Source organism: Halichoeres trimaculatus, unplaced genomic scaffold, assembly GCF_033239565.1.
Source record: "Halichoeres trimaculatus isolate MK-OKI-2021-1 unplaced genomic scaffold, fHalTri1.1 fHalTri1_scaffold_11, whole genome shotgun sequence".
NCBI lineage: Eukaryota > Metazoa > Chordata > Actinopteri > Labriformes > Labridae > Halichoeres > Halichoeres trimaculatus.
In genome coordinates this window covers 7,261,663-7,288,890 of record NW_027437189.1, presented here as the reverse complement: position 1 = coordinate 7,288,890, position 27,228 = coordinate 7,261,663, and the positions used below count along the sequence as shown (strand labels likewise).

At 38.1% G+C, this 27,228-nt stretch overlaps 2 protein-coding genes across 2 annotated transcripts in view; both read right to left on the bottom strand.

Moving 5' to 3' along the window:
- The window catches only part of hnf4a (hepatocyte nuclear factor 4, alpha), a 29,893-nt gene extending 8,510 nt beyond the window's left edge, over window positions 1–21,383 (bottom strand). The window contains exon 1 of the mRNA XM_074681581.1: window positions 21,224–21,383. Within this exon, the coding sequence (XP_074537682.1) occupies window positions 21,224–21,272 (49 nt within the window). The 5' untranslated portion in view covers window positions 21,273–21,383. The remainder of the gene's footprint in view (window positions 1–21,223) is intronic.
- Window positions 21,384–24,583: 3,200 nt separating this feature from the next.
- r3hdml (R3H domain containing-like) lies at window positions 24,584–26,971 on the bottom strand. Its single transcript, XM_074680519.1, has 5 exons — window positions 26,759–26,971; window positions 26,471–26,589; window positions 26,282–26,384; window positions 26,075–26,190; window positions 24,584–24,713 (listed from the first exon to the last, which is right to left on the bottom strand). Exons 1-5 carry the CDS (start codon window positions 26,969–26,971, stop codon window positions 24,584–24,586), a joined length of 681 nt encoding a protein of 226 aa, XP_074536620.1.
- Between the last annotated feature and the right edge of the window lie 257 nt (window positions 26,972–27,228).

The window sequence follows — 27,228 nt, the reverse complement described above, 5'->3', positions numbered from 1 at the left end:
TCCATGAGTAAATCCTAAATCTGAGTTAATTCTCAAATATTAACTAGAGTTAGATGTTTTACTAAAGCAAAGTGATGCCTTTATGTAAAAGACTCCATTGTTTGTGGAAACCAAAGGTGCTCGTGAGGCTGACCTAAAGCTCAGCCATAGGAGAGATGGGGAGAGGGAAGTATCTGTTCCTCAGAGACAGCATCAATAACCAGCAGTAGATCTGAGAAACATTTTCAATCGATCAAACATGAAAAATCACAAAGTATTAACTCTTAGCTTTTGCAGTTGGTTCAAATAAGAATGTCCCAGGGGTTTCTGCTTTCAATAAGTAGTAATCAAATGCTCAACGTGTTTTGATATCAAATCTAGAACTAAAATAAACCTGAGATCATTAAAGTGAGGCGAAGCTGCTAGTAAACAGTTAATGAATGATGAGCTGTATAGTGTCATAAAATGCAGCTGTGATAATAATGTGCATGAGTATAAAAATGGTGTATTTATAACACCAATAAAGAATTTGAATCTGTCTATTGTTATTGAGAAGTTATCGAGTCTGAAGATCTGAGGGTTAAAAATAGCTGGAACAGGGTGATGCATCCTGCAGCAGGTCAGGTGTTTAAATGCTGCATCCTCAAGTAATGTATTGGTGCAGCAGAGGTTTAATAGTAAGGTATACTGGTGTTAAAAAGTCTTTTGTCTAATTTATAGAAATATCTGAAATATTAGCCAGTTTGAGTTTTATTTCCATGGGTAGATGTGTCTATTCCTGCTGTTTTTTTACCCAAATCCCCAGCTAACTTTATCCAGGTCCCTTTAAGCTTAAGTTTATCTGATCTCAGGCCAATTTAGGCACCAAGATTTTTGAGTGAACCACCAAAATGCCTATTAAACACGGTTAATCCTTTTTACGTCAGAATAAAAAAAACAAAAATGATACACAATACAAAGGTAAAAGCTGGCTGCCCAGTAATATAAGGCCAAATTTCTTAGATAAAATGTATAAATTGGTGTTAACATTAACTACCACTGTTATATTGTGCAGCCACTCTCTAGAGCCTGTCAGTTAACAAGTTGGTCAAACAAAGCCATGATACTGATGTAACTCTTTTAGATTAGAAACAATTAAAAAATATATAAAATGATAATAATAAAGCAATTTAAAAAGCATGTTGATGAATCTTTCAACAAAATTCCACCAATCAGTGTTGATTTTCTGAGCAAGGAGCAACCAAATGTCCTGAAAAGTAGAGCCAATACCTAAGGTGAAGAAAACTGCAGTTCCTCAAATTTCTACTTGAGACTGGTTCCAAGAGTAAAGGAAGCCCCATTAGAGCCCATATTAGTGAAAATCTAATGTCTTCCTGGAAGAAAAACTCTGTTTTCCCATGAGCACTTGCACCCTCTGTTATAGAGGCATGACTCTTAACAAGGCATGCAGTTCTTTTTGAGATCAAGTCTTTTGAACTCCACTTTTTTTTTTCAATACAACTTTTCCCAGAATGCAAAGCAATAAGGTAAGGTATTTATTTGGTGTTATGTCGTGCTATTGTTTGAAACATGACAACAAGCAAACTTTGTATTCTCAGTTTGAACTATTGTTTAGTAAAAGGCAATATTTAGCGCTTCTCAAAGCCTGTTGCTCTGAGATGTGTCTATAACATGCTCATCTACCAACTTCAACCTCACCAAGCAGAGCTAACGTAACCTCACTCTTCATTTTATTGATAGACTCTCAAGTTTGAACAGACCACTGCAGAATAACTGGGTTGGAATTGACATTAGCACAAACAGCTGAACCTGTGTTTTAGCCCTAGTTTTATCACTTTCATGTTCAGCTTTCTACTGCTCTGGTGTTGGACAAAACACCAGAGCAAACAAAAAACAATCTCACTGTTGAACTTTGTTTGTCTTTGCCAGCGTGGTGTTGTCATAAGGACTTCTATGTGCCGTAAATCAATTTTGTCAAGGATGACATGACAAGAAAACTGAGTAAAGCATCCAGGAAACCCCTTTTGGAGCTGATGATCTCAGTGTAGGTGTTGGGTTATGATCAGGCAAATGTATAGAAGTGAGAAGCTTTTTAAGATCACTTAGAAAGTCATCACAGGGGCTTTAAAATGCCTGTTTTACAGCCCATTCAAACATGTTTCCAGCCTGGTTTATAAACAGTCAAGGTTACTCTGACTCATGTGGTTATCCATAAATACTTTCAAGAGGAGAATTTTTAAGGAACTAGGTTTTTTTTATTGGACTACAAGTGTGACATATTTTGGCGTACATATTTTAGGCTATTGCTTCAATCATACAACTGTTGAGGCCATGTCCACACATAGCCACGTATTTTTATACATTTAAGCCTGTCATCCACATGAAACCCCAGTTTGACTTCATAAAAAAACGTTTTCTGAAAACTCCTGCCAAAGTGAAGATTTTGGATTTGGATTTTTTTCCTGTTTTATGGATTCGTGTAGACATTTTTGGTTGTCAACTGACACAGCTGAATGGCGGTGGTTCATTCTGATTGGCTGGCATGGGTTTCATATCTGAAATACACCGCTAAGTATGAGTTTGACATGCTTTGAGCTGTTTTCCCAGTCCGTGTGGACAAATGTATTTTTTAAAATATATAATGGGGAGATTCTCGTTTTTGAAAATGTCCAACTAAGGGAACCAATGAGCAGCATCATTGAGATGTTGTGTTTTAATAGCCTGTGGTTTTGATTGAATTACTGATCTTTTGTGAGAATTTTCTCACAAAATTTAATTAGATTTTTAAAATAAAAAAAAAAGAAATTTAATAATTTTAGTTTTTTTTTAAAACATTTTTAAAAATTCAATTAGACTTAATTAGATTAATTTCTCACAAAATAAATTTAATTTTCTCACTTAAAGCTGAATCTGTCTTCAAAAAGTTTACACTTGAAAGAAATCCACCCATTGCAGATTCCTGATTATAGTTTTTTTATTAGATATTTACTGAAACAGTGTCAGACTTGGATGCTTGTGCTAATATCACACCATGCTACCAATGTAAAAATGTTTGAATGTTTTTTAGAGATAGGCTGATATGGATTTTTTGGGGGCCGATATTGATACTGATTATTAGTAGGCAAGGAGGCCGATAACAGATAGTTGAAGACGATATTCATTTGCAGTTAAAGTGAAAATATTGGTGCAAAAAATTTTGAACAATACAACACTTGCATTTAACACCTTTGAGCATATGTTTATTAAACATCTCCCAGGCTTAGCAGCATGTTTTATACAGTTAAACGAAAACTTAAAAATAAATAGCCAAAGTTTTCTACAGTAAACAAAGTTTTCCAAAATTTCTATGTAACTGCAAAAAAACTGGACAAAATTAAGTTTGTGCTGCTTTTTACAGGCATGTAATGCAGTTGAATTAATTTTCTGTATGGTTTTACATCACTGATTTTAAATGACCATCTAGGGCTTCCATAGTGTAGACAGGGAGAAATCTCGTGCAGAGAAGCATCAGAGCCAAAACAACACAGTTATGAATGGGTTTCATATCCGCTGTCGGATTAAAAAAAAAAAAAAAAAAGGCAGATAACGATGTGCCCCAAAATGCCAAATTTCGGCTCTGGTAATCGGCCTGGCCCATAATTGGTCTATGCCTACTGTTTTTCTGCTTCTCATGTTAAGATGGTGTGAATATATTAAGCCTAAAGAAAAATCCTGATCTTTCGTATCTGGCTTTAAAATTAGAGTGATTCCACAGCTTTGTTTGAGGCTTTTTCTGACTTAAACAATGAAAGATTAGCCCCGATAAGTCTTTTTAAATGATCTATTTTGATCTTCTCCTTTCTTAGTCTTTTTTTGAAAAACAGCATCTGTTGCTGACGGTTTTTGTTTGTTTTGTCTTTCATGAATCACCAACATGTGGCATGCTTTAATGTGTGGGAGGTCATTTTATTTTCAACAAGTGTCTCATTTATGATTCCATAATAAGATTTGAATTATTTATTGCGTATTTCTAAATATCAAAAATAATTGATGATAAGCTCATGTTTTTTAGGGTGTTTTTGGGGATTTTGTCAGTAATGATCCTGGCTTTGATTGTTTTCGAAAATTTAATTCTGTGTTTGCGCAAACTGTCCGCCTCCTCCATGTCACACAGCAAACAGTAGTCTTGTATTTGAAGAGAAAGTGCCAGTACATAGCAGTAGGTCAACGATCTGGAGTTCATCCAGACCTCAGCGGCAGTAAACCCCACGTACGTGCTCTCGTTAACCATACACTCAAATTATACTGAGCGCTCATAAAATTATTTTTCCTTCAGCAGGTAAACACTATAACATTCCCGAGGCTCCTGTTCATGACTCTGAGTGATTAAATGCCGACCCGGTCGCACTGATCCAATCAGAAATGAAAATAAATGAGATCAAACCCACAGATTTAAAGTCATTGATCTGTGAGAACTACTTTGAGGATCTTTAACAGCCAGATTAACTCAACAGAAACGACGACCATGATCAAAAGATGATCAGCAGATTACGACAAACTCCTGTGATGCTCGTGTTGTTTCACTTGTGTGTACAGAGGTCAACCATTACAACATTTCTTCATGTTCGATCGCCTCTTCTGCACTGCCCATATTTGCTCAAGAAGTGTGCTGATTATTTCAAAGCTTGGAAGAGGGGGAGGGGAGGGTGATGATGGGAGAATCAGTGTGCAGCTATGAATGAGTCACTCACAGCAAATCTTATCTCCCCTGTCATTAAAGTGCTTTTATTACTGCTCCCATCTTAAATTTCTGTGAACTCCTCAAGGAACCGTCGTATACAGGACAATAAAGTATAATCTGCCCGGTTATAGCTTTCTTAATCACGAACTGACAAACTGTCCCGATGAGGCAGATAGCCTCAAACTTCTCAAAGAACTTATCTGTGGTTTCAGGACGAGGGGGGAGTGGGGGGTTGTGTTAACATACTGTACCTACATTCCCACAGTGGGTTGACACGTGCATTAGGCAATAAAACACCAAATTCATTTTCACCAGAATGAAGCAGCATACTGTCACTCCAGTCCCAAATCTGCTGAATTTGGAAAGTTATCAAATCTCCTGTCTCAGGGTTTCAATCATTTACCATCCGTCCAGAGTCATGAGCTAACTTTTATGGGAATTCATTCTTCACCTCTTTTGCCAAAAGATAGATAAGAAGATCCCTCCAGCTTTTGTACTTGTACTCTTAAAATGGAGTCAGAGTTCCCACTGGGACAACCAGAAACATCTTCTGTATCCCCGAGCCTTCTACCAGAATGTCTCACTTTGTCCACAGGGGGCACCAAAAACAACACAAACTCAAAGTTCCTTACAGGAGCTTTAAGTTTGACTCTTGAACAATCAAAAACACCATGTATCAAGTTTTCAGCCATGTTAGAAACATCCCTCCAAACATCAGACGTCGGAGAGACATGCAGACCACGCCAGTTTTGGGTCAGTTCGTCGAAGACCATATCTAGACGTCAGAGCAACAATAGGTAAAAAGCAAAATAGGTACAAATTTTGACATCTGAATCTGACTTTTTTGTACTAATATTGACGTTCAGCATTTGGACGTCATTTGCAGACCAAATCTAGACGTCAATGAGACGTTCAAAATGGATCCAAACATTTTAAGATGTTAATCTGACCTCAGGAGACCTGATTTGGACGTTACATTGAATATATGCCATTTCAACGTCACATTGCGCAGTGGGATAGGTCTTAAAATTTACATTGGCCTGGGTCAATTTTATGTTGTCTGTCTCGTTTACGGACCCCATGGTCCTCAAAAGGTACACAGTCTCAAATCCAATCTATGGTCCCTTACCCACATGTCACGGCTAAAATTCAACATATCCATCTCTTTCATATCTCTTTGATATCTCTTTACGAACCTTTTGTCCTGTGTTTGTATTTTCAGGAGAAAAAAAGTTTCATTTTGTGTTGTTTTTTGTGTTGTTTTTAGCAGTTTTATGCATGAAATATAAAAGCTTTAGACAGAATTTTTTTCTTCGAAGTGTTTTTATTCTTCTTCAGTTTTATTTTTTCATATACTTGAGTTTTCAGGAGGTTACAGACATCTTCTCTCCAGTGACCACATGCACTGAGAAAATAACATAAAACAGTGTGAATTTACAGAGCAGATGCTTTTGTCCAAAGAGACGTACAACACAAGCAAGAATTTAGACAAAAGGGAAAACCTAGTAAGTGCGACAACAGTGCCACAAGTTTTTGGCTGCAGGTGCTGCCATGAAATGCAGGACTTTTTTTTTTTAACAACTTTCAGTAATAGTGCTGAAAATTCACTAAGAGCCGGGTCTAAGACCTTCTGACTCATTCAACCCCCGAGGACAAAGAGGAGAAGGGTCAGATTAAGTGCTCAAGTGTTCAATGAACAGATGAGTTTTTAGACATCTCTTAAAGTAGAAAGGGACTCTGTGGATTGTATAGAGTTAGGTAATTTATTCTACCATTTGGGCACAACAGCTTTGTGCTTTGCAAATTATTTCAACAAAACCATGGCTGAAACACAAAACCTCCTATGTGCAAATTTTCTGATTTGCTGATTTCACTCTGGATGATGAGCAGAAGGAATGCTGCTCACATTCAGTCTGCAGTGAATATTGTAACAAAGTCTATAATCAGCATTCTGCAAGAAAACAGCGTGTTTTTTTAGTTTCCTCAGAAAAGTGAATTTTGCATATAGGAGGTTTTGCATTTCAGCCATCGTGTGTCACTTTCTGAAAAAATCTAATATATAAAAAAATAATAAAATGACAGCTTTTACTGCATGCCCCAAGAAGACTGATGCAGTTCCTCTATCAAACCATTACATTTAACCGAAAATGACTTTTAAAGAGCTGACCACAGCAGTGACCACTTTGCACCAGAGTGTTAACACAAAAATCTATCATTTATCTGAAATTACTGCTGTGAAAAATATAAAAAGAGACTTGTATATTGCATGACCCCAGTGCTTTTAAATAATATAAAATAACTATAAATAGTTATAGGCAACAGTCTTTTTGCTGGTGGTCTTGCTTTATTTTGTAGAACATGATGCCTCAGCAGCAATTTCTGTTTGTTTTTGATATCAGATGTACAGCAAGATAAAAAACACTTACAGTAGCTTTAAAAATGCACACAATAAAAATCTCTTACAGGTGCTTTAAAAAAATACACAAAATGATAACTCCTTAGAGTGTTTTTAAGAGAGTTTTTTAAAAAGTAAACGAACAAAAAATGCACAAAATTTTAAAAAAGTAAGCCAATTGAAATTTTATCATCTGACTTTAATTTAGGGACATTAAATGTTTTTAATATTTTTGAATTCACAGGGCAGAGTCTGCGGCAGCTATTATTGTTAAGATTAAAAAAATCCAGTGTACTTCAGACCAAAAAAGGATTGTTTTTAGATTATTTATATGCGTAAACTTGCAGGAATAAAAATGAAAAAAATAATCAAACCTATCTTTTGTATCTTTAACGTGTTTTATGAAAGGCCGTTTCTGTCTTATTCTTGATGCTAAAGAGGTCAGAAAGGAAACTTTTTTTTGTCTGGTGTTTGATTTTGTTTTGAGCACTGAATAGTTTGTCAAGTTTTGGGAGGGAGTAGGCTCTTAATTCTTCTTCTTTGGTTTTTGTATGCATTTTTCTGAGACTGATTGGTCAGTGATTGTGGTTTTATGACTTCTTTTTTATATATTTGTGTGTAGCTAATAAACTGATGCTAACTTCATTCATGCACAGCGCTGTGCTCATGGCTGCAGCTGACTTTTATCTGTTTAACACCTGCTGAGTGGTGTGTGAAGCTGCCATGTTGAAGTGTGATGGGCCACAGCGCGCTGTCTTATAATCAGTCACCCAAACTCCTGCCCCGGGGCTAAAAGTCAAAGGCTCGCTGAGACCTGATGTAACACTTGTGTGATTCTCCCCTTTGAAACTTCAAACTCCAGTTTGTGAACAAAGTCCTGTCTATCTTCTGAATAGGAATCTCCGACCACTGACCAAACTCCATTTGCAACCACTGCCTATTTGTACCTTCTCCTCAATGACTACAATTCATTTCCCCAAGTCCGATCTGAAAGGCAGGCCGGCAGGCAGGCAGCAGGGGAGCAGCACAGTGAATCAAAAATAGCAGAAAGCAGCAGCTGAGAGGGAAAAGAGACGACTATGGTGGCCTGGAGGAGATCATGATACCGCTGGAATACAAAGAGTCTGTGGACGTATTTTTCTGAGCGAGCCGCGCTACAGGAGAAGTGTGATTGTCTGAAGAGCTTGTCGTGGAGCGTGTTGATGTTGATAAGAGGAAAAGAGAAAAAAGAGAAGGAGACAATGTGCTGGCTGCAGCAGAAAAAAGGCTGCTGCTCCGCTCTCCGGCAGGAGATGGAGGAGATAGGTGAGTGGAGTGTCATGGCAAAGACCTTGTCAACAGATAACTATCTGCAAATAACACTGCTTATGCAAGCCCCCGAGGCTGAGCGCGGGTTTTCATCTTTTCTGTGCCACTGGAAGATTCGCACTAACTTTGATTTCCTCTAAAGACATGAAATGATGTTTCTATCACAAATTAATGACTTTTAAAACATACAAACCACTTCCTATTTGTGTTATGTTAGATTTTACACTCTGATAAATGTATTGTTCTCTTTTTTTGCTTTTGAAATGTGGAAACTACTTTTAAAAACCACTGTGAGACAAGTTATCCCCTTTATTTTCCTGCAGAAACAGCACTCTGCTCTCAAATGAAGCTAATCTGTCCTCACAGGCCTAAAAACCCTGCCAAACAAAGCTAGTTCATGACCTTTGGTAGTGCTGTGTTTTGGGATTTTATGTGCAAAACTAACAAAAAATTCATGAATGTAAAAAAAGAGACTTTTAGAAAATTTACATGGGGCTTAAAATGTTAAAAAAATATAAAATGTGTGTTTTTGGTTCCTTTGCAGCCATGTTGACCGTAACTTTTAGGCTGAGTTTCCATCTGTATTCAGTGTTTATACAAATAACTGAAATCTTATCACATGTTTTTGTCTTATTTTCAGTAGAAAATGTCTTTTTAGACGTAATATGAGCCACATTCACCTGAGTAGTCCAGAAAAATGTCTTGTTTCAAGTTATTTAAAAACAAAAATGAGGTCTAAATTGTTTGTATTAAGAAATTATCTTAGTTTCAAGCAAATATTCTTGCAAACTTTTCTTGTTCCATTGCCGATTTTTTTACTTGTTACTAGCAATTCAGGCCTCATTTTTGTCTTTAAACAGCTTGAAAAAAGACATGGCGCATATTAAGTCTAAAAAGACATTTCCTACTAAATATAGGACAAAAACACTTCATAAGATTTCAGTTTTTTGCAGTGTGATTGTTTATTTCAAAGGTAAAAAAAATCAAAAGTGTTGGGAAAAAGTTCAAATTTGGGGAAATAAATGAGGGACTTTTGCAGTTTTTAGTTTTTTTCAAAGTGTTTTCTTTCAGTACCATTTCCCCTTGCATCTGTAAACTCATTTTAAGGTGAAAACAACCCTTTGAAATCAAAGGCCACCATTCAGCTTTAAATCAGCAAAACCAGCTTCATCCTGTCCCACATGCAGCCAGACTGAAGAACTAAAGTAGCCTCTGTGCACCAAATAAGTAAACAATTGCATCAATAAACACGAAGAGCCATGCAAGACGTAAATCAATCACAGTCTGTGATAAGAGTTTGTAATCATTAACCCTGTTTTGCTGAGAATTCATTTTGACTGCCGGCCTGATCCCCTCTGTCAGCAGCTCTGCTCTGAGCACCTTTATCTCCCTGCAGGTCCCTCAGTCATCACACAATCAATACAGCTTTAACCTCCAGCTTCAACAACAAGAGGGAGATATTCAGGGACTCAACTTTATTCCATCAGACCACGTAGAAACCCTTTGCTCCCTTGGTTTTCTGTTTCTTAAAATAAATCTTGTAACACATTAAAGGGAGCCTTCATGAATGATGACAAAGTATCCAAACATGATAACCTCTGTTTTTTTTTAACGTTATATTTTCTGGCTTTTTGCGACTTAACTCAAAGAGGATAGGACAGAAGGTAGAGTAGGATACATCCCGATGACCTCATTTTCAGACATGACTTCATTTCACAAATCAGCAGAAGAAGATTTAGTATCTCAAAACTGAAGTTGAATCACAGAATAATAACTTTTTAATGTTGGTTCATCCACTCAATGTTAGTCACTGAACGTTGAATACTGAACTGACTTGATTTAATTTGACAGTTTTTATCTCCACTTTGAATTTAGCATCACACAGTCAGATCTGTCTGCATAACTTAGTAAACTTAAAGTAACATAACTGAGCAATACAGAACAGTTTTTGTGAGCTTATCTGAAACATTTTGTGTATTTGGGTGGACTGAATCCTTTTCTCCAATGTTTGCCTCATACAGAAAATGTTTTCAGTCATTTTCTACTTTTTAAAGGTTCAGTGAGGACTTTCCATTTGGTGTTGATTACAGTGACACCTTTGGCCAGAATCAGTTGAGTTTTTCTGGATAAAGACTCCATTTCCCATGAGCTCTAGCACCCAAGGTCATAATGATGTGACCATAGACAGTATAAAACATGGATGTAGTCTCTGCAGCGTCACTTGTCTGTTCCTGAAACTGTGAAATAAAGCCAATCCGGGGACACAGCTACATTCGCTGTGACGCTGGCTGTGAGTTTCCTCTCTAACAGCTACAGGTGGCTGCCAGTCACGTGAACTGAACTGTGTCTCTGATTGGACAATCAAACAATCCTAATAACTTCTAAACCACTGAGTTAGAAAAAAATTCACTCACCGTACAGTGTGTGCTGATAGTGAAATCAACGTTTCAGACCCAAGCTGTTTTTTGAACCAGGCTGTAAATATGATTTTTAATGCCGTAAAAGTCTGTTTTTATAACTGGGTGGGTACGTTACTTCCACTCTTTCTGCAGCCAGCCTCAGAGCTTCTTTTAGTCTCTGGCCTTTAACATTTTTTTTCCCAGGATGCAAAGAAATCAGGAAATGTATTTATTAGTAGTTACAGATATTGTTTGAAACAAGACAACAAGCAAACTTAGTGAATCCTGGTTATGTCCTAACCGAGCTCATCTACCAACTCCAACCTCACCAAGCAGAGCTAACGTAACCTCACTCTTCATTTTATTGATAGACCCTCTAGTTTGAACAGACGACTGCAGAATAACTGCTGACTGTGGGTTGGAATGAACATTATCACAAACAGTTTAATCCTTTTAGCGTTTAGCTCATGCTCTATCACTCTCCTGTTCAGCTTTCTTCTGCCCTGTGGTCCTTTTTCTGTCTGACAGTTGGTCTTAGTGCCTTAGATACATTTGTGTTCTCCTGGTAAAAATGTAACCTTTTTGGCACTGATAATCTCATTTTCAATTAAATTATTGAATTATAAAGAGGCAAAATATATATTTCAAGATCCCTTATAATTACCTGACAGTGCCTTTAAAGACATTTCTTTTGAAATAACTCTGACACAAGCCCAAAAGCAATATCCCAGCATGTTGGAGAAGTTTGTGGTGGTCCATGCCGCCTTTTCTAGACACATCTCTGATTCTACCATAACTCCAGAATATTGCAAAATCTTGAGAAACTTTCTGAAAAACATCTTGTCAGTGAAATAAAATAAATCTCAGAAAATTGATGACGATAAAACAGATGGTTAGGAGCTTAAAAGAGCTGAACGATTTGGTTATAATGAAGACTTTTTCTGGAGAAATTATGCACTCTTGAGAAAGTATAAAAGTGCAATAAATCAAAATTACACCTTACTTGTCTAAAATAAACTCTAAATGCACCTTTTATTTTAAAAAATCCAACGAAATGCCAAAAGTGCCTCTTGAAACTAAGATTTAAAATCAGAATTATCGAAATGATCACCTTGTTTTTGGAAGCTAACCAATCAAGTGATGAATACTTCATCAGACTTATTTAAGACTTTGTTCCTTTTTGAAATGAAGGTTTCATTATCCTTTGATTCTTCATCAGTTTTGACACATTTTCCCGTTATTTGATCATTACTTTAAGATAAGTCAGTCATTGTTTTGAAAAAGTTCAGAATGACTTTCTGGAAGTTTTTGATTTCATCACTCGGGGCAGAAATGAGCTTCCCGGCTTAAATCAAAGAGGAATTAATCTAAAACTGATTAACGGATTAGCACTGTTGAAATGTGCTCTAAATATTTGTGATATTTGGCTCATTTCTTTGAGACGATCACGTTATAATAATTATTCTTACTCCAGAAACTGTATCTGTTTTGCTGGGACAGTTTCATCTCCTCATCGGCTCATGTCATTCATCCGCTCCTTTGCTGAAGCTGAGGTCAAACACTGCTCTCTTCTGGTCTGATCATGTTCCTGTCATTGATTTCAGCGACCAGGGCCAAAGTTTATCCTTGTACAGCACTGACAGCAAGCTGCGAGTGGTGCACAAACTCTTTTCCTTGACTTCCAGAAGCAGCATCTGAGAGAAAATACACCCACTACAAGTAAAGTCTCTAAATTTAGACTGCTCTGAAGAAAGGTCAAAATATTCAGCTTTGCATTTAAAAACTCTGCTGCAGACATAAGAATACCCTCAACAGTAGAAAAAAATATGCTCTATCTTTTCTAGAGGATGGCAGAAAGTTGTAGATTTGCATTCAGTTTGCAAACACTGACAGAGGTGACAGAAATATTCAGATCATTTCCTCAACTTCTGCAGCAAACAAGCAAAATAAAACAATTAACAGCTCGTTTTGTTAGCTTCTTAATGCTCATTTTACACCTCTGTGGCATGTGTTTTGATTTTTTTTACATGCAATTTTAACATAATGACCATTTCTGTCTCTGTATCCATCCATATCTGCGTTATCCTGAAATACCTCTTTAAAAAACATGCAGTTAATGTTTGCAAAATTGTGCATTCAGACTGCTAACAGCCTTTCATCCACCTGTGCTTAACTCCATGTTAGAATCTCATGCATTATGCACACTGAGCTCATTCTGACTGCACCATTAGCAACTTAATCTGTAGCAATGCATCCTGTTTTATAAGCTGTTTGGAGCTTTTGCCTGTACAGAATGCTAAAGCTAAATCAGACACACAGAGCCCAATACAAAGTGTAATTTTACCTCTAAATGTAGAAGAATGAACTTTTCCTGCACTGTGTGATACCTTCACTGCCAGTCAGACAACATGTTGCTAATTACTGCTGCCATCATGTGGACAAGAGATAGTCAGCTCCTCTGCAGTTAGCACGCCTTTAAGCTACATCTTGCACAAACTGCTGAATCATTGTGGTTTCACCACAGTCTGTTAAGAATCTACAACTTCACAAACAAACATTAAGAAGTGTGTTTGCAGCCATGAATCTCGCCTTAAGTGAAGCAGCTTTTTAAAAATATCAATATTTTTGATTTTCTTTCACCAAAATGTCACACTATTCTGAACAATCCAAGCCCCTGTCAACAGAAACACAGAAAACAGCTCTGTAAACATTCCTCCATTCACTCTGAGCCTCTCAGCAGCTTTTTTCCCACGGCTCTCTGGTTTTAACGCACAAACCCTCGATTCACAACCACCTTTATCCCACTTCTGCGTATTTCTTCCTTTACCTGTGTTGTTAAAGTGCAGCGTCCCATCCTGGCCATACATCCCTCTGAAGGCCGAGCCCTGACAGTGAGCCGGCCAGCTGAGCGACGGCCCATGAGCCGCGGCGGCTCTCTCGGGCCCGGCCAGGCTGAGGCAGGCTGCGTGGAGGAGCAGGGCCACTGTAGCCGCTCTGAGCTGTTTGCCGGGGGCCGCCGGGCCGGCTGTTAGGGCCCACAGCACCCGGGGATAATCCCCTAATGCCTGTCACAATGAGATTTGATTGGAGACCTGAACCAGCGGATTAATAGTGTCAAGCGAACAGAATGTAAAACCTACCCCAGAAACAAGCTAATTGGGCTTTCTGCCTCACTCAAACAGCACATATTTAATTACAGTGTGGATTAAATTTCACTTAATGAGCAGAGAAATGTGTTTACTGGGACTCTGTGCTGTCTGTCTTCTATAGCACACTTTATAGTTTCTATACGGCTGCAGATTTTAATAGTCTTATCCAGATTAAATCATTACACCATCATAATCCCTCTAACTATGATCCAGATTTTTATCACAGATCATTTCAGATATAAAGTTCATGAACGAAAGTGACTGTATGAGAAACAAGTGGGCAACATAATAAAATGACTCAAGAGCTGGAAGTTTAAAATGAGTTAATCCTGATGACAAACCCTCAAATTTGTAAAATCCTGATATAAAAATTTGGGGATTGGACTGATATACTGATGATAATTTAGATTTATTCTGTAGAAATTCATTTAAATAAAATGTGGCAGGCTGATATTGTTTCATGAGTCAATCAAAAATATTTTTTATTTGATTTATTCAATTAAATTTGAGTTGGCCTACTTTTTTTGCCCCTTGTTTGCATAAACTTTACATTTCTAGCCCTTTTTTGTATTTTTTTAATTGCACTTTCAGAGAGGTTTTTTTTTTTTTGCTTTTAATGATAATAATAATAATAATTATTATTTCTATTCATTTATTTATGTATTTATTTATTTATCCAAGTTACAGATATTATATCTCTGCCCCTGAATTCAGTTTAAATGCAGTTGTAAATAAAAACACTTATTCAGTCCTCTGCCATGTGTTAAAGTGGCGGTGAGGACTCCCTCGGAAAAACTAGTGTGTCTTTGCAATAAAGACTCCATTTCCCATGAAAATGGGACAAAAATCAAACTTTGTAAGGTCAGGCTTTATTTAGCGCTACTCACAGCCTGGTGCTCTGAGACGTGTCCATAACATGTAAAGTCAGTGAATCCTAGTTATGTCCTGTCAGTCATCTACCAATCAGAGCTAACGTAACCTCACACTTCATTTTATTGAGAGACTCTCAAGTTTGAACAGACCACTGCAGAATAACTGCTGACTGTGGGTTGGAATGAACATTATCACAAACAGTTTAGCCCCTGTGTTAGCCATTAGCTTGGGCTGTATCACTCTCCTGTTCAGCAGAGAAAAACACAGATATCTCTTCTGACTGATAAACTTGTTGTCATAGGTGACTGTGACGTGCTGTAAATCAATCTGTTTTTTCTGACCCAATGGGAAGCTGAGAAATAGTTTATAGAAATAACCTGTCTTTGAGCTGATAATCTTATTTTAAAATGTGTATTACGTACAGGCATATAACTAGATCTGATGGTTTTTCAAGATCACTTATTAAGTCCTTAGAGTCCCTTAGATTTTTAAGAGATGAGAGCCTTAATGAGGTTTTACAACAAAGCTGTGTGAAATCAATCACTCAATCTTTCTTTTCTTTTGTCAAGCATGTGCCATGCACAATAGTGGCAACACAAAGGGCTTGACAAAAAAACAAACAAACAAATAAACAAAAATATTACTAATTATCATAAGTGACCTGATAAACACACGCACCATTGTACAAGCCTCCACCTCCAACTCACCAACCTACACCCCTAGTGCACAAGGTGAACACAATTTAATTAAAATGCTTGTTTCTGATATGGCAAAATCTCAAACATCAGTGATAAACTCTCTCTTCTAATGTCTATCCAAAGGTGTGTAAGTTGTACAGAAAGTGGAAATGTTGGGTAATGTATGAGACATAATCAAGATAATGTTTGAACTGGACTGTCAATTCCCTTTCAATACAGAAATGTTAGAAACTGTGGAAACAGATGGGCAATGTCTTCTGATATTTTTTAGTGCTGTAAATAAATCCCTTTGAAATCAACTAAACTGTTACAACACTTGGCATATTTATGATGTAACAGATGTTTTTATTGATTTTTTCATCAAAATCCCCATAAAATGAATGAAATATCTACAAAGTCATCATTATGCATGTTTCTTGATCCTGCAACTTTTAGCCAAATGCCACACTGTTCAGATCTCCATGTGAATTCACAATCATGTAACTATGACAAAAACCTAACAGAGGAAAGACACTTGTTGGCGTGATTAAATTGTTTTCTCTGTTTCAGTGCTCAAAACAAAAAGCTGAATGAAGCAGCTTCTTTTGGAAGTTCAAAAACATTCAGACGACACAAGAAGCAGAGAAATATGCTGAAAAGGCCGGCCTGAGAAGTCACCAGATCAAAGTTTGGGATAATCAAAAGTCTTTTCGTTTTTGTAAATATAAATACCTAACCTTTAGATTTTCAACTTTCGTTGTTTAAAAAGTAACAAAAAAAAATCAAAAAAGTTTTAACATCTCATCCTTGGCTGCAAAATCCAATTGATAAGATCCTGAGAGTACAGGAAGAAGAGGGGCAGAAGCAGACTGAGGATTCAAGTTCTCTTTATTCAATTTTTAAAGTCATATGATCAACACAGCAGCTCCTATGTGATAAAATATACCAATAATCTATCCTCAAGCAGAAAAACCTGTCTGTCCTGAGTGTGTTTGATTCCTGTGGCAGTCGTTGGGTAGATGTGAACACTTAGCTGCGACTCAGACGGTGTATTTAAAGCAAAGAGGCCTCTCGGTGCCCCACTGTGGAGTTATTGAGCTCTGTAGGCAAACACAGATCTGCAGAGGAGCCGCTGAAGGGCTGTTGTCATGTTTACATTCAACAAGTGATTCTGCCAACAGCCCCGTTTGTCCAGGTTGTGACCGTTGAGCAATTAATCCTGAGTGTCTAACGCAGAGTTTGAGTTTGCACATGTTGGAGCACGGTTTGTAAAGCTGGCTCAGTATGTGGAGCAAGATGAGGAAACACAGAAACGTTTAACCAGCTCAGAATTTAGAAAAATGAGTCCCTTTTGTCTGAACTCATCATGTTTAGACTTTAATAAAAATATAGAGTTTGTAATGCCTGTCAGAGACATAACGTCAGCACTTTGTTTGGACAAAGACGCACAGTACAACCCGCTCTAGGCCAAAAAGGAGCTTACTGCAGGCAGCTGCCAAAGAATGTATTTGTAACATAAATGTCCTGGTTTTGGAAGATTTGTTGAGCGTATATCGTGCTGGGTAAACAAATCCTTTCAGAACAGGTTTCTATTGTGCTGGGAAACAGTCCACCCAGGCCTATGGCCAGAGGTGAGACTGTTTTCAGGTCATGACAGCAGATCAGGTACAAACACAGATTTCAAAATGTATGGCTGATTCGGTGTATTAATCATGTTCTAAGCTATGTGTACGTTTACATTTTCGGTAACAAACAAAACCAAAGATGTGAAGATTAACGTCTCGCTAAACTACATCTGGACTGGGCTTAGGCTGCTTGTATAAAGCTAAAGGTCTGTACATTCTGCAGAAACTCAACAACCCTGACAGCTGACGACTTTAAATGAATGGATTTATCAGGATGTGAAATTTGAGTTTAAGACACACATCAGAGGACACAAAATGAGATCCAAATGTGTGTGTAAACAAGGTACAAGAGACAAAAACTGGTGCATAAAAATAGTCAGAATGCAGAATAAGAAATATCTGAGTCTAAAAAGTGTTGTTTTCAGGTCAAAATAGTTTGAATATAAAAAACAGTCAAGATACAAATCCAGATCCTGATCCTGCAATGAAAACATCCTGACATATTTTCCCCATATCGCCCCCTAATGGAGAAAATTTTCCATGGTCAGAAGCAGAGTTTGCTGATGTTAACACTGCATGTAACGCTGCAAAAAACTGACCACTGATCATCTGGTATCAAGAGACACCTGAGGGACAGGTGAGGTTTGATTCATCAGTCTATAATGATTGCACAAGGATGTTTGACCAGACTTAGTGACTGATTTTTACAGAAATCACGAAAAAGAAAGAGTAAATCAAGCACTCATATGTTACTTTAATGGTTAATGAATATGTATCTGGTATCAGCTGCCTTGGTGGATTTTAAAAAAAACTGAATTAGTCCCTGAACCCTCATGGGCTGCTTCAATTTACTACCCTTTGAGGTTGTCAGAGGACATAAATGTCTTCTACCAAAAGCTACTATAAAAAAATAACAGATATGATTTTTTTCTACATTTTTTTACTTAAATCTTACAATCAACTTCAGACTGTATCGCATATAAAATAATTATTATTTGTATTATTTTAACCCTTTAAATGGCATTATAATTCCATGATGTCTGATAGGACATTTTTGTCCTCAATATACCTGAAAGGGTAGCAAATTAAGAATGTGACACTGCAAAAATAATAATAATAATAATAACAATGTATTAAAATGTATTGTATTGCTATTCTAATGTATATTTAAGCCTGACCTTAGAAAAAAATCTTCAGCCCTCAATCAGTTATTGTATTGAAGATTAGTTATTTAAAGTGTATTTTTCTAAATAAAAACAGTGACATCATGGAGTCACGAGGACATTTACAGGGTTAAAATAATAATAAAAAAATTAAATGTTTGGTATATTTGATAAGGTTGGAAGTTGACTGAAAGATTACAGGAAAAAAAATCAGAAAAAAAGCATAAATCTGTTTTGTTTTTATATAGGAGTTTTTAGTCAAGGACATTTATGTCCTCTGACAACCTCAAAGGGCAGTAAATTTGTCCCCATTGTATCCTTTGACCCATGGGAAATTTTGAAATTTAAATTTTACATTTTGTATACCTAGAGCCTTCTTATAAAAAATAATTCCAATTGGAGTAACACACCAAAAGTTATGGCCAAAAATAAAGCAAAAAACTACCCGAAAGGACAAAAAATGTCCCTAATTACCCCTGAGGGTTGATACAAAAAAGACACCCCAGATCTAGAGCAAAACATACAAAGCTCCTATAAGAAACTTTTGGTTTGGGTTGGTTTTTGGGCCCCTTGTGGACAAAACATGTACCTTTGCTGTAGTTTCAAGTATTAATGAAACTGTTTTGTTGCTAATGTCTTTGTTTGTTGTTTGTTGCACAACCTGTTTAAACTCCTCATAGGGGTTTCTGTGCCTTTTACTTTTTTTTTTCATTTTTAAAAAAAATCATATATCTTTATATAAAATGTTGACATTTTCATATTCTATTTTATGTATCTTGTATTGTTAACTGTTTAGCACTCCAAGTCAAATTCCCTGTATCTGTAAATGTACTTGCCAATAAAACCTGATTCTAAATCTGATCTAGTGATTGCAGTTTTTATAATCCTAACTCAGATTGTAATATCAAGCCCTTTCATGAAGTCTGGATGAGAGAAGAAGAGCTGCTGAGTTAAAAAAAAAAAAAAAAAGCTAGCAAGCAAGCTGCATACAAGAGGAGCAGATTGATCCAGGAAGCAGAAACATAAAGTTAAGACTTGTCTTCAAACTTTTTACCTGTAGGATTCTGCAGAAAAAGAAGACCTCTCTAATAATAGTTAATACACAACACTTCCCCCAAGAAAAAACTACACTAGTCTGTTTATTTCTTTCATTTCAGCCAGTGGACATGAATTTGCATCTCCACATCCGTTGTGACTTGCAAATGACCCTGTGAATGACCGTAGGAGTAGAAAACAACCTCCTGACATCAAACCCTACATGTGAGGCCCCTGCTTTGCTCAAAACAGCAGACAGGGCTTTTTAGAGAAAGATGTGACTGAAGGGTATTCCTGTAATCTTTAAGGATTCAGATCCTCAAGTCATGAAAAATATCAGCAAAGCCTCATCTGTGTTGATACTGTTGATGTTGGCCTATTGGGAGCCAGGACTTGACTAAAGAACCCCCCACGGAACTTTAAAGTCCTGTTTCAACCAAGCGGTCCAAATTGATCAGTAAAGTATAGTATGGGTTGGATTGGTTGGATAAACCTGATCCTGTTTGCTTTTCCACTGCCAACCATGCCCTTATTGGTAGGTGGCGAGTAAACTGAATGCCAATAGTTGCATCACTTATGTAACAGCTTGCGGCATAGCAGTGTGACACAGTAAACAAAGAGCAAAGACGGAAGACATTTCAGCAACTCGTCTTCTTTAGCCGCGTTTCCACCAAGCAGTCCGGTTCGGTTCAGTACGGTTTGGCACGGTGTGGTACAGTTAAGCCTTATCCTGTTTGCGTTTCCACAGCAAAACTGTGCCCTCTCATGGTAGTCGGCGTGTAAGCCAGTTGTTGAAAGCCGCAGCTGTTAAATAATAGTGTGACGCTGTAGCAGCGCGACACAATTTACCCCGCTAATAAATCCAGCGAAGAAGAAAAATACGCCACAGTCAACAAAAAGCATAGATGGAAGACATGCAGCATTTTGTCCTCTCTGTGATTGACATGTAGCTCTTTGACACAAAGTGCAGACCAATCAACGATCTGCAGTGTTGTAGCTCTACCTTTCGAGAGCGGATCGGTACCGAGATGACGCAAACTGAACCACTAAGTGGAAACCGGGCTTTAGTGTCCTCTTCAGAGGTTCTTTCTTCTTCTTTTTGCCCCTGCCCTTCAAAAAGCCTGTGCATGCCACTGCTCTGTGGGGGCAAACATCATCATCTCTGTTTTTCTTTTCATTGAGAGCGCCTCCAATGATGACAAACCTAATTTCTTCTGGGAGGAAGATGCTGCTGCCCCACATCATCACTTACCAAATACTGCCGCAACTTTTTCAATAACTTTTTGGGGGTGCCATTGTCACTCTCTCAACATTTTTTAAAATATGTTTTGAGCATCATATTAAAAATGAGCACACATGTTGTTCAGATGAAAATAAAACCTTTGACTTCAAACATCTGACATGTGGTATTTGTATTATCTTTAAATCAAACACAAGCTGTAATGATTTGCAAACTATGAAAATCTGTTTTTTATCAACTTTGAGCACAACGCAACAACTTCTCTGGAATTACATTAAGGATAAAGCACCTCCATATGGTTTGCCACAAATTTACAAGCATGCATGTACAATTACAGGCAGTAAAGGATCCAGAAAGCATAATATTGAACCATCTGCACAGCCCTCTGTCTGCTCCAACGTCCTCAAATCCTCTGAGCCATCATCACCATCAGGCTCGGCTCCCATGGCCTTTTTAACAACCTCCATATCTGTGACACACCTCCTGGATCACAGCCGTGTGAAACAGGCAGACAAAAATGGCGATGAAGTGATCCAGCTAAGCTCTGTGGACGCACGGCTCCGACAAAACACGCAGACAGGAAAAGAAAGGGAAACAAAGCAGCTGCCACAGTCCTGCTTTCTCCTCCAAAGGTGTCTGAAATCCAAAGTGTGTACTCACCAAACGGATGGTCCATGCTTGAGCTGACTTGTGAGTTTACATTGACCATGTCGTCCTCTGATTCCTCTCAAACATGTGTTTTTAAATCCACTTTTCCCTCCTCAAAAGAAGGTGTAAAATGTGGAAGTTTGCCACAGGGCGCTGCGGTGTGAGAAGGCTGTTGTTGGTGCAAGGTAAGGCCGCTGCTGCCGCTGTTATCTTATTGATTTTCCTAATCTGGGCAAATGTGGGTGGGGAGGTTAAACAGTAACCAGGCTCGTATGGACACCAATCTATATAGCAGCTGTAACTAAGGCAACGTGATGATAGAAACTCAAATAGACATAAAGTTATCATGTGCTTTCCCCTCTGTCTCATCACCAAACACACGTTTCTCCTCCCGCAGACCGAAGAGGAGCAGATAATTTAGGAAAGTGAGTTCATACAGAGAGAAGAGGAGAAGAGAGAGGGTGGAGAGAGGAATAAAAGACAGAGGAGTGGAGCATGTACTCAGGGAGGCAGCGACAGACTGAGTCCCAGTGACGTCAGAGGTTTTGTTTTGACAGATGCAGGATTGCAGAAACAATTTATCAACAATATTCAAAGATTTTCATGAAATAAAAACGTTTTTCTCTGTTTCTGAGAAGTCTGATGGTTTTGGATATGTCAGATTCACGCCGTTTTGAAATTAAAGGCAGACCTGTTCAAACATCTATGTCTCATATAAAGCTTTGAAGTGTTTCACAGGCTTTTATGACTTTAATCTCTTTCCCAGTGTAAAGAAACATGATTTGACACATTGGAATTCAGTCAGTATGGCCTGAGATATTAACCATTAGAGACTAAATCTGAATGATTGCATTTCTAATACCAAGTTTGAATGCTTTTATTTTAAAATGCTGAATTTGAATAGCATGATTTGAAATTAAATTTAATACTTTGAAACTGAATTTATTTGCTTCAACTTGTATTTCAACCTCCTTAAAGCCTCAAGTGTCTATTTTCAAAAATTCAAATTCAACATTCAATTTCAGTTCGCTGAATTCAGATTTAGTTTGATTTTCAGTGAGTCTGGCTGAACTGAAGTTGATTTGAAAATCTGAATCTAAATCATGTGAACTGAAATATCAGTTTTTTTTTTTCTTGTTTTTTTTTTTTTTAATTTTAGGAATATAGATGTGTACCTATGTTCAAGAAAGTTGAAATACAGTTTCAAAGCAAATTAAATTAAGTGCCATGATCAAACTTAACATCTAATCATTCTTTTCAAATTCAGTTTTTTTTAAAGCAGGTATTCAAGAATTGATTTGTCACTGGTTGTTACATGGTGTCCATGTGATTTAGAGCTTCTGAATAAAGAGTTCAAGATTTGAGCTATTTTACTGTCCTCCTGAGAGCGTGATACAAATATCACTAAGCTATCCGGTCGTTTAAGCTTCACATAAAGACTGGAGGACAAATAGGAGTCCTTTGATTCAGCTGTTTAAAAAGAAAGTCAAGGGAACCAGGTAAAGTGGTTCTACCACTTTATTAAAGAACCACTTATTGAGGCTTGTTAGAGCTGGAATTGTAACAATAACCCAAAATGAAATTTTAAAACATGCAGAAAGTTTTGGGTTAAGCATCTTGTTTTATTAGTTTTTTTTTTTTTTTTCCGCCATTACAGTTCAGGGGCTGCATGGTGGAGCAACAGTTAGTGCTGCAGCCTCACATCAAGAAGGTCAGTGGTTCAATTCCCAGCTTGGCCAGTGGGCCTTTCTGTGTGGAGTTTGCATGTTCTCTCCGGGCCTTCCTCCCACAGTCCAAAAACACGCTCACCAGGTTAATTGATCATTCTAAATTGTCCATAGGTGTAAGTGTGTGCGTGAATGGTTGTCTGTCTCTGTGTCAGCCCTGTGATTGGCTGGCAACCAGTCCAGGGTGTACCCCATTTCTCGTCCAATGACAGCTGGGATAGGCTCCAGCCACCTGCGACCCTGAACAGCATGAGCGGGTCAGAAAATGAATGAATGAATGAATTACAGTTCAGGTCGTTGCTACACATTGGGCTCTAACAGGGCCTAATAAGTCTGGGTGAGAGCATTGCACACAAAAAAAGACTTTCCAGTACACCGTTTTGGATTTGTTAAACCTTTTTTACCTATTTTTCTTTTCAAAAAGTGATTTTAACAGCCCTTTCTTCATAAGTTGCACCATATCTACATGCCTTTAGAGTCTAGGTACAAGAGCCTCTATTAGATCCTTTAGTCTGGAGGTCAGGTCAGACTTAACCCTTTAAGCCCTGTCCTCTTTTTTGGGTCTCTGCTAAAAAAATTGACATACACTAATTGAAAAGAGTATATCTCTGCATCTACAAGGTCTATTTAAACCATTGAATCATGAAATTTGTTGAGAGGTGTCAGTATTGGTATTTATGTCACGTTTAAAGGTTCGTTTTATGCCTTTTGTTGCAGAGTGACCTCAAAGTTGCCCACCTGGGGAGCCCTAGAGTTTAAAGGGTTAAGAATTGTGGTTCTGGACCAGAACCTGTACCACTGTAGTCTAGAGGTGAAAACAAAATCTTTGTAATCAGTCTTTTTGCATTATTGAGGAATAAGTATGATCACTGAAGGTCACATTTGCTCACCCCTCCTCTTCAGAGTGAACCTGATGAGTTGTTCCCCCTTTTGTTATAAGTCTTATAGCTGAGCTAAGCTAAAATTTCCAGGGTGTAGCCTCACATTTAGATTATCATTCGTCCTCTGAAAGAAGGACTTTTTAGATTTATTTCAAAGTCAAAAGTTAGACATCCACTCAGCAGCTGCTTAATTTAGAAACACCTGTTCAACTGCTCGTTAAAGTCAATATCCAATCAGCCAATCACATGGCAGCAACACAATCCCTTCTCTACCGTAAAGATCTACACATTCACTGTTAGTGTCTGAGTATGAAGGCATATCTTCGACATCATAAAAGCAGCATTAGTCTCCTGTTTTACGGCACAAAGAGCCTCTGAGGGGAGAATGAGGAGGTGTAATGAGGTGAAACACAGGACAGAGAATTTCCTGCTGCAGCAGTGAATAAACACAAAGGGCAGACAGACGAGTATTTATAGGGACATAAAGCTTCATCGGTTATTTATAACTTCATTAGCGTTCATTCAGGCAGGTAGAGAGATGAAAAATAAACACATTCAAAAATGTAATATGGTCGAAAATATGAATTTACAGAGTTTAATATGCGCAACATCAGTGCTTCAGGTTTGGTGAATACTTCTGAATAAAGGCCACTCAGACTGACAAACATCAATGATAGTGCAAATTAACAAACAAACCTCAAAATACAAAAAGTTTTACAAAACAAAAGAAAACCGTTTTACTTGGAGCACACTGGTCTGTGTTTTTATCTTGTTTGTTTCTTTAATTTTGTGTTCGGTGAGCATAGATTCCTCCAGCAGGAGCCGCCGTAGCTGGGTGGACAATCAGAACAAGGCCTCCCGCTCTTATACGGAGCTTCTCCCACCCAGTTCCCCCTGAAACACAAAACAACAGAGAAATAATCACAAGCAGAAAACGCCTGTCTCGAGAAATGAAAAAAAAAAAAAAAAAAAAAGCAGTTCCTTGAGTGTCCACTTGAGGCCGATTGCAAAGTCCTGGCAGCCCCATATAAACCCATTAAAAAAATCATTTCTCACTGCAAAAACAAACACTAATCATGGAGGTGAAATTTTCGGACACTATTAGGTTGAAAGATATTGATTTAAAGTGACAAACACCAAAACTGGCCGTACTGTGTAAGCCTGCTTAGGGTCCAAAACTGAACTCAAGTTGCACAGGTGTTTCATTTACACCACCCAATAAGGTCACGTTTTGAATAACTTTTGTTTAAAGGAGCTGTAAAGAGCTTCTAAGTGATCTTGAAAAAGTCTCCCTTCCAGATAAATGCCTAATCGCAATCCACACTTTAAAATAAGATTATTAGCGTCAATATAGGTTATTTTGAAATGCTACTTAGTAGTCCAAGTCCAAGTCTCTATGACAACACCACGCCGACTGATGAAGTTTAGAAGTGAGAAGAGAGATCTGTGTTTTTCTCTGCTTGAAAATGATATCTGTGATTAATTTCGGAGTGATGGTAGACACAGGAGCCTATATGTCAGACAGAAAAAAGACAGAAGAGCAGAAGAAAGCCAAACAGGAAAGTGATACAGCTTGAGCTAAAGGCTAACACAGGGGCTAAACTGTGCTAATGTTAACTCCAACCCGCAGTCAGCAGTTATTCTGCAGTGGTCTGTTCAAACTTAAGAGTCTATCAATAAAATGAAGAGGTGATGAAGGTTATGTTAGCTCTGATTGGTAGATGACTGGCAGGACATAGCTAACCAAAATACACTAACAGACGGCTACTAAACTACAGTACAAACTGACAGTTTGCTTGTTGTCACGTGAGCCTATGGATACGTCATAGCACTGGGCTGCTAGTAGCGCTACTTGTAGCCGTCATACGGTACAAACTTGCGTTGTTTGCTTGTTGTCACGTTTCAAACAACAGTGCTATGTGACTGGAAGGATAAATACCTTACCTTGTTGCGTTGTATTTAGTAAAAAGTTGTCTTGAACAAAGAAAATTTGTTCCAAAACAAGCACACGCCTGCTTAAAAGTCGTGTCTTTAGTCGTGACTAAGACTTGTGCATAAGACTCCAGGCCAGAAGGCAGTTCCTCCCCATACCATCCTTAAACTAAAAAGAATTTAACTAAAACATAACTCTTAGTGGTATTCATATGATGTATTTTTGTTGTTGCAACACATCCCACTCCTTCTGTATTTCCTAAGCCAGCTGGCTATTGTAGTTCCAAACTATAGATTCGATCAGACGTTGTTCTTCTTCTTACTTGATGGAGTAGTTGCAGACCAGCAGCGTTGCCTCCCTCCAAGTTTTCCCAAACACAAACATGTTGGAGCACTTCCTGACAGCACAGCCCACCCTGTTAGAGCTTGCCCAGACCATCTGAGAGGACAAAAAACACAGTGACACAGTCGTAAGGTTGATTCAGATTATATAAAAAGTTTCCCTGATGAGACAAATAAAGTAAGAGTACCTGTGTGTAGTGAGAGCACACAGGTCCCATGCAGTTGTTTGGATAGGTGAAGTGGTTCCTCTCATTGTACCAGGACCGGACCAGATCAGTGATGGACTGATGCCTGACACAAACATAATCATCAGATCCGCATGTTGAAGCACATGTTCAGATCACAGTCGGTAAAATATGAGCTGATTCTTCTCCTACCTTCCTGAGGTGATGGACAGGTTTTGTCCCATGTATTTCATGGCCTGTGTGGGACCGTGGTCCCAGACACAGCGTGAGGCCCAGGAGTCGGCTGACTTGGCGAGTCCTTCATCCCAGAGCTGATGATTAAGAAGAGAAAAGAGGTAGAGGGTGAAAAACATTCAAACTGACCCAACCTTCACCTTGTCTTTTTAGTCACCAAAACTAAATAAAAGTTCTCATTTGAGATAAATTAGCATATAAAAAAGAATGTGGACCCTGGTCTGGCTCTCTGCTCTGTCTCCTCACCATGAACTCCATGTTGGCTGCTGGAGGGAAAACCTGGGAGCGGACTCTGTTGTGATACTCCAGCAGGGCGCTGATTTCTCTTGATGAAATTGCCCGTTTCCGTCTCTTTGTTGGAAAGCCCACAGCTCCAGAGAGCATCCTGAAGTCTGTCCGTATCTCAGTGGTGTTGATCAGTTCTGTCACTGCTGCTCCAGCTGCTGTGTGAGGCGTCATCCACAAGGTGGCAGCCAAGAGGAGCTGGACACAGGTAGCACCCATCTGAGACCTGAGAAGGAGGAAGAGGAGGCTGCAGCTGCTACAGGTTGCTGCAAAAATCTGCAAACAAATATAAACCAATGAAAGAGTGTCAGATGGATTGGGAAGCTAAACATATTGTCCCACTGACAACAAAAGTGTCTGCACATTTTTTCTTCCTTTTACTTTTGTAGTGTCCTTTGTTTGATGTTAGTTTGACTTAGGGGTAGCTAATA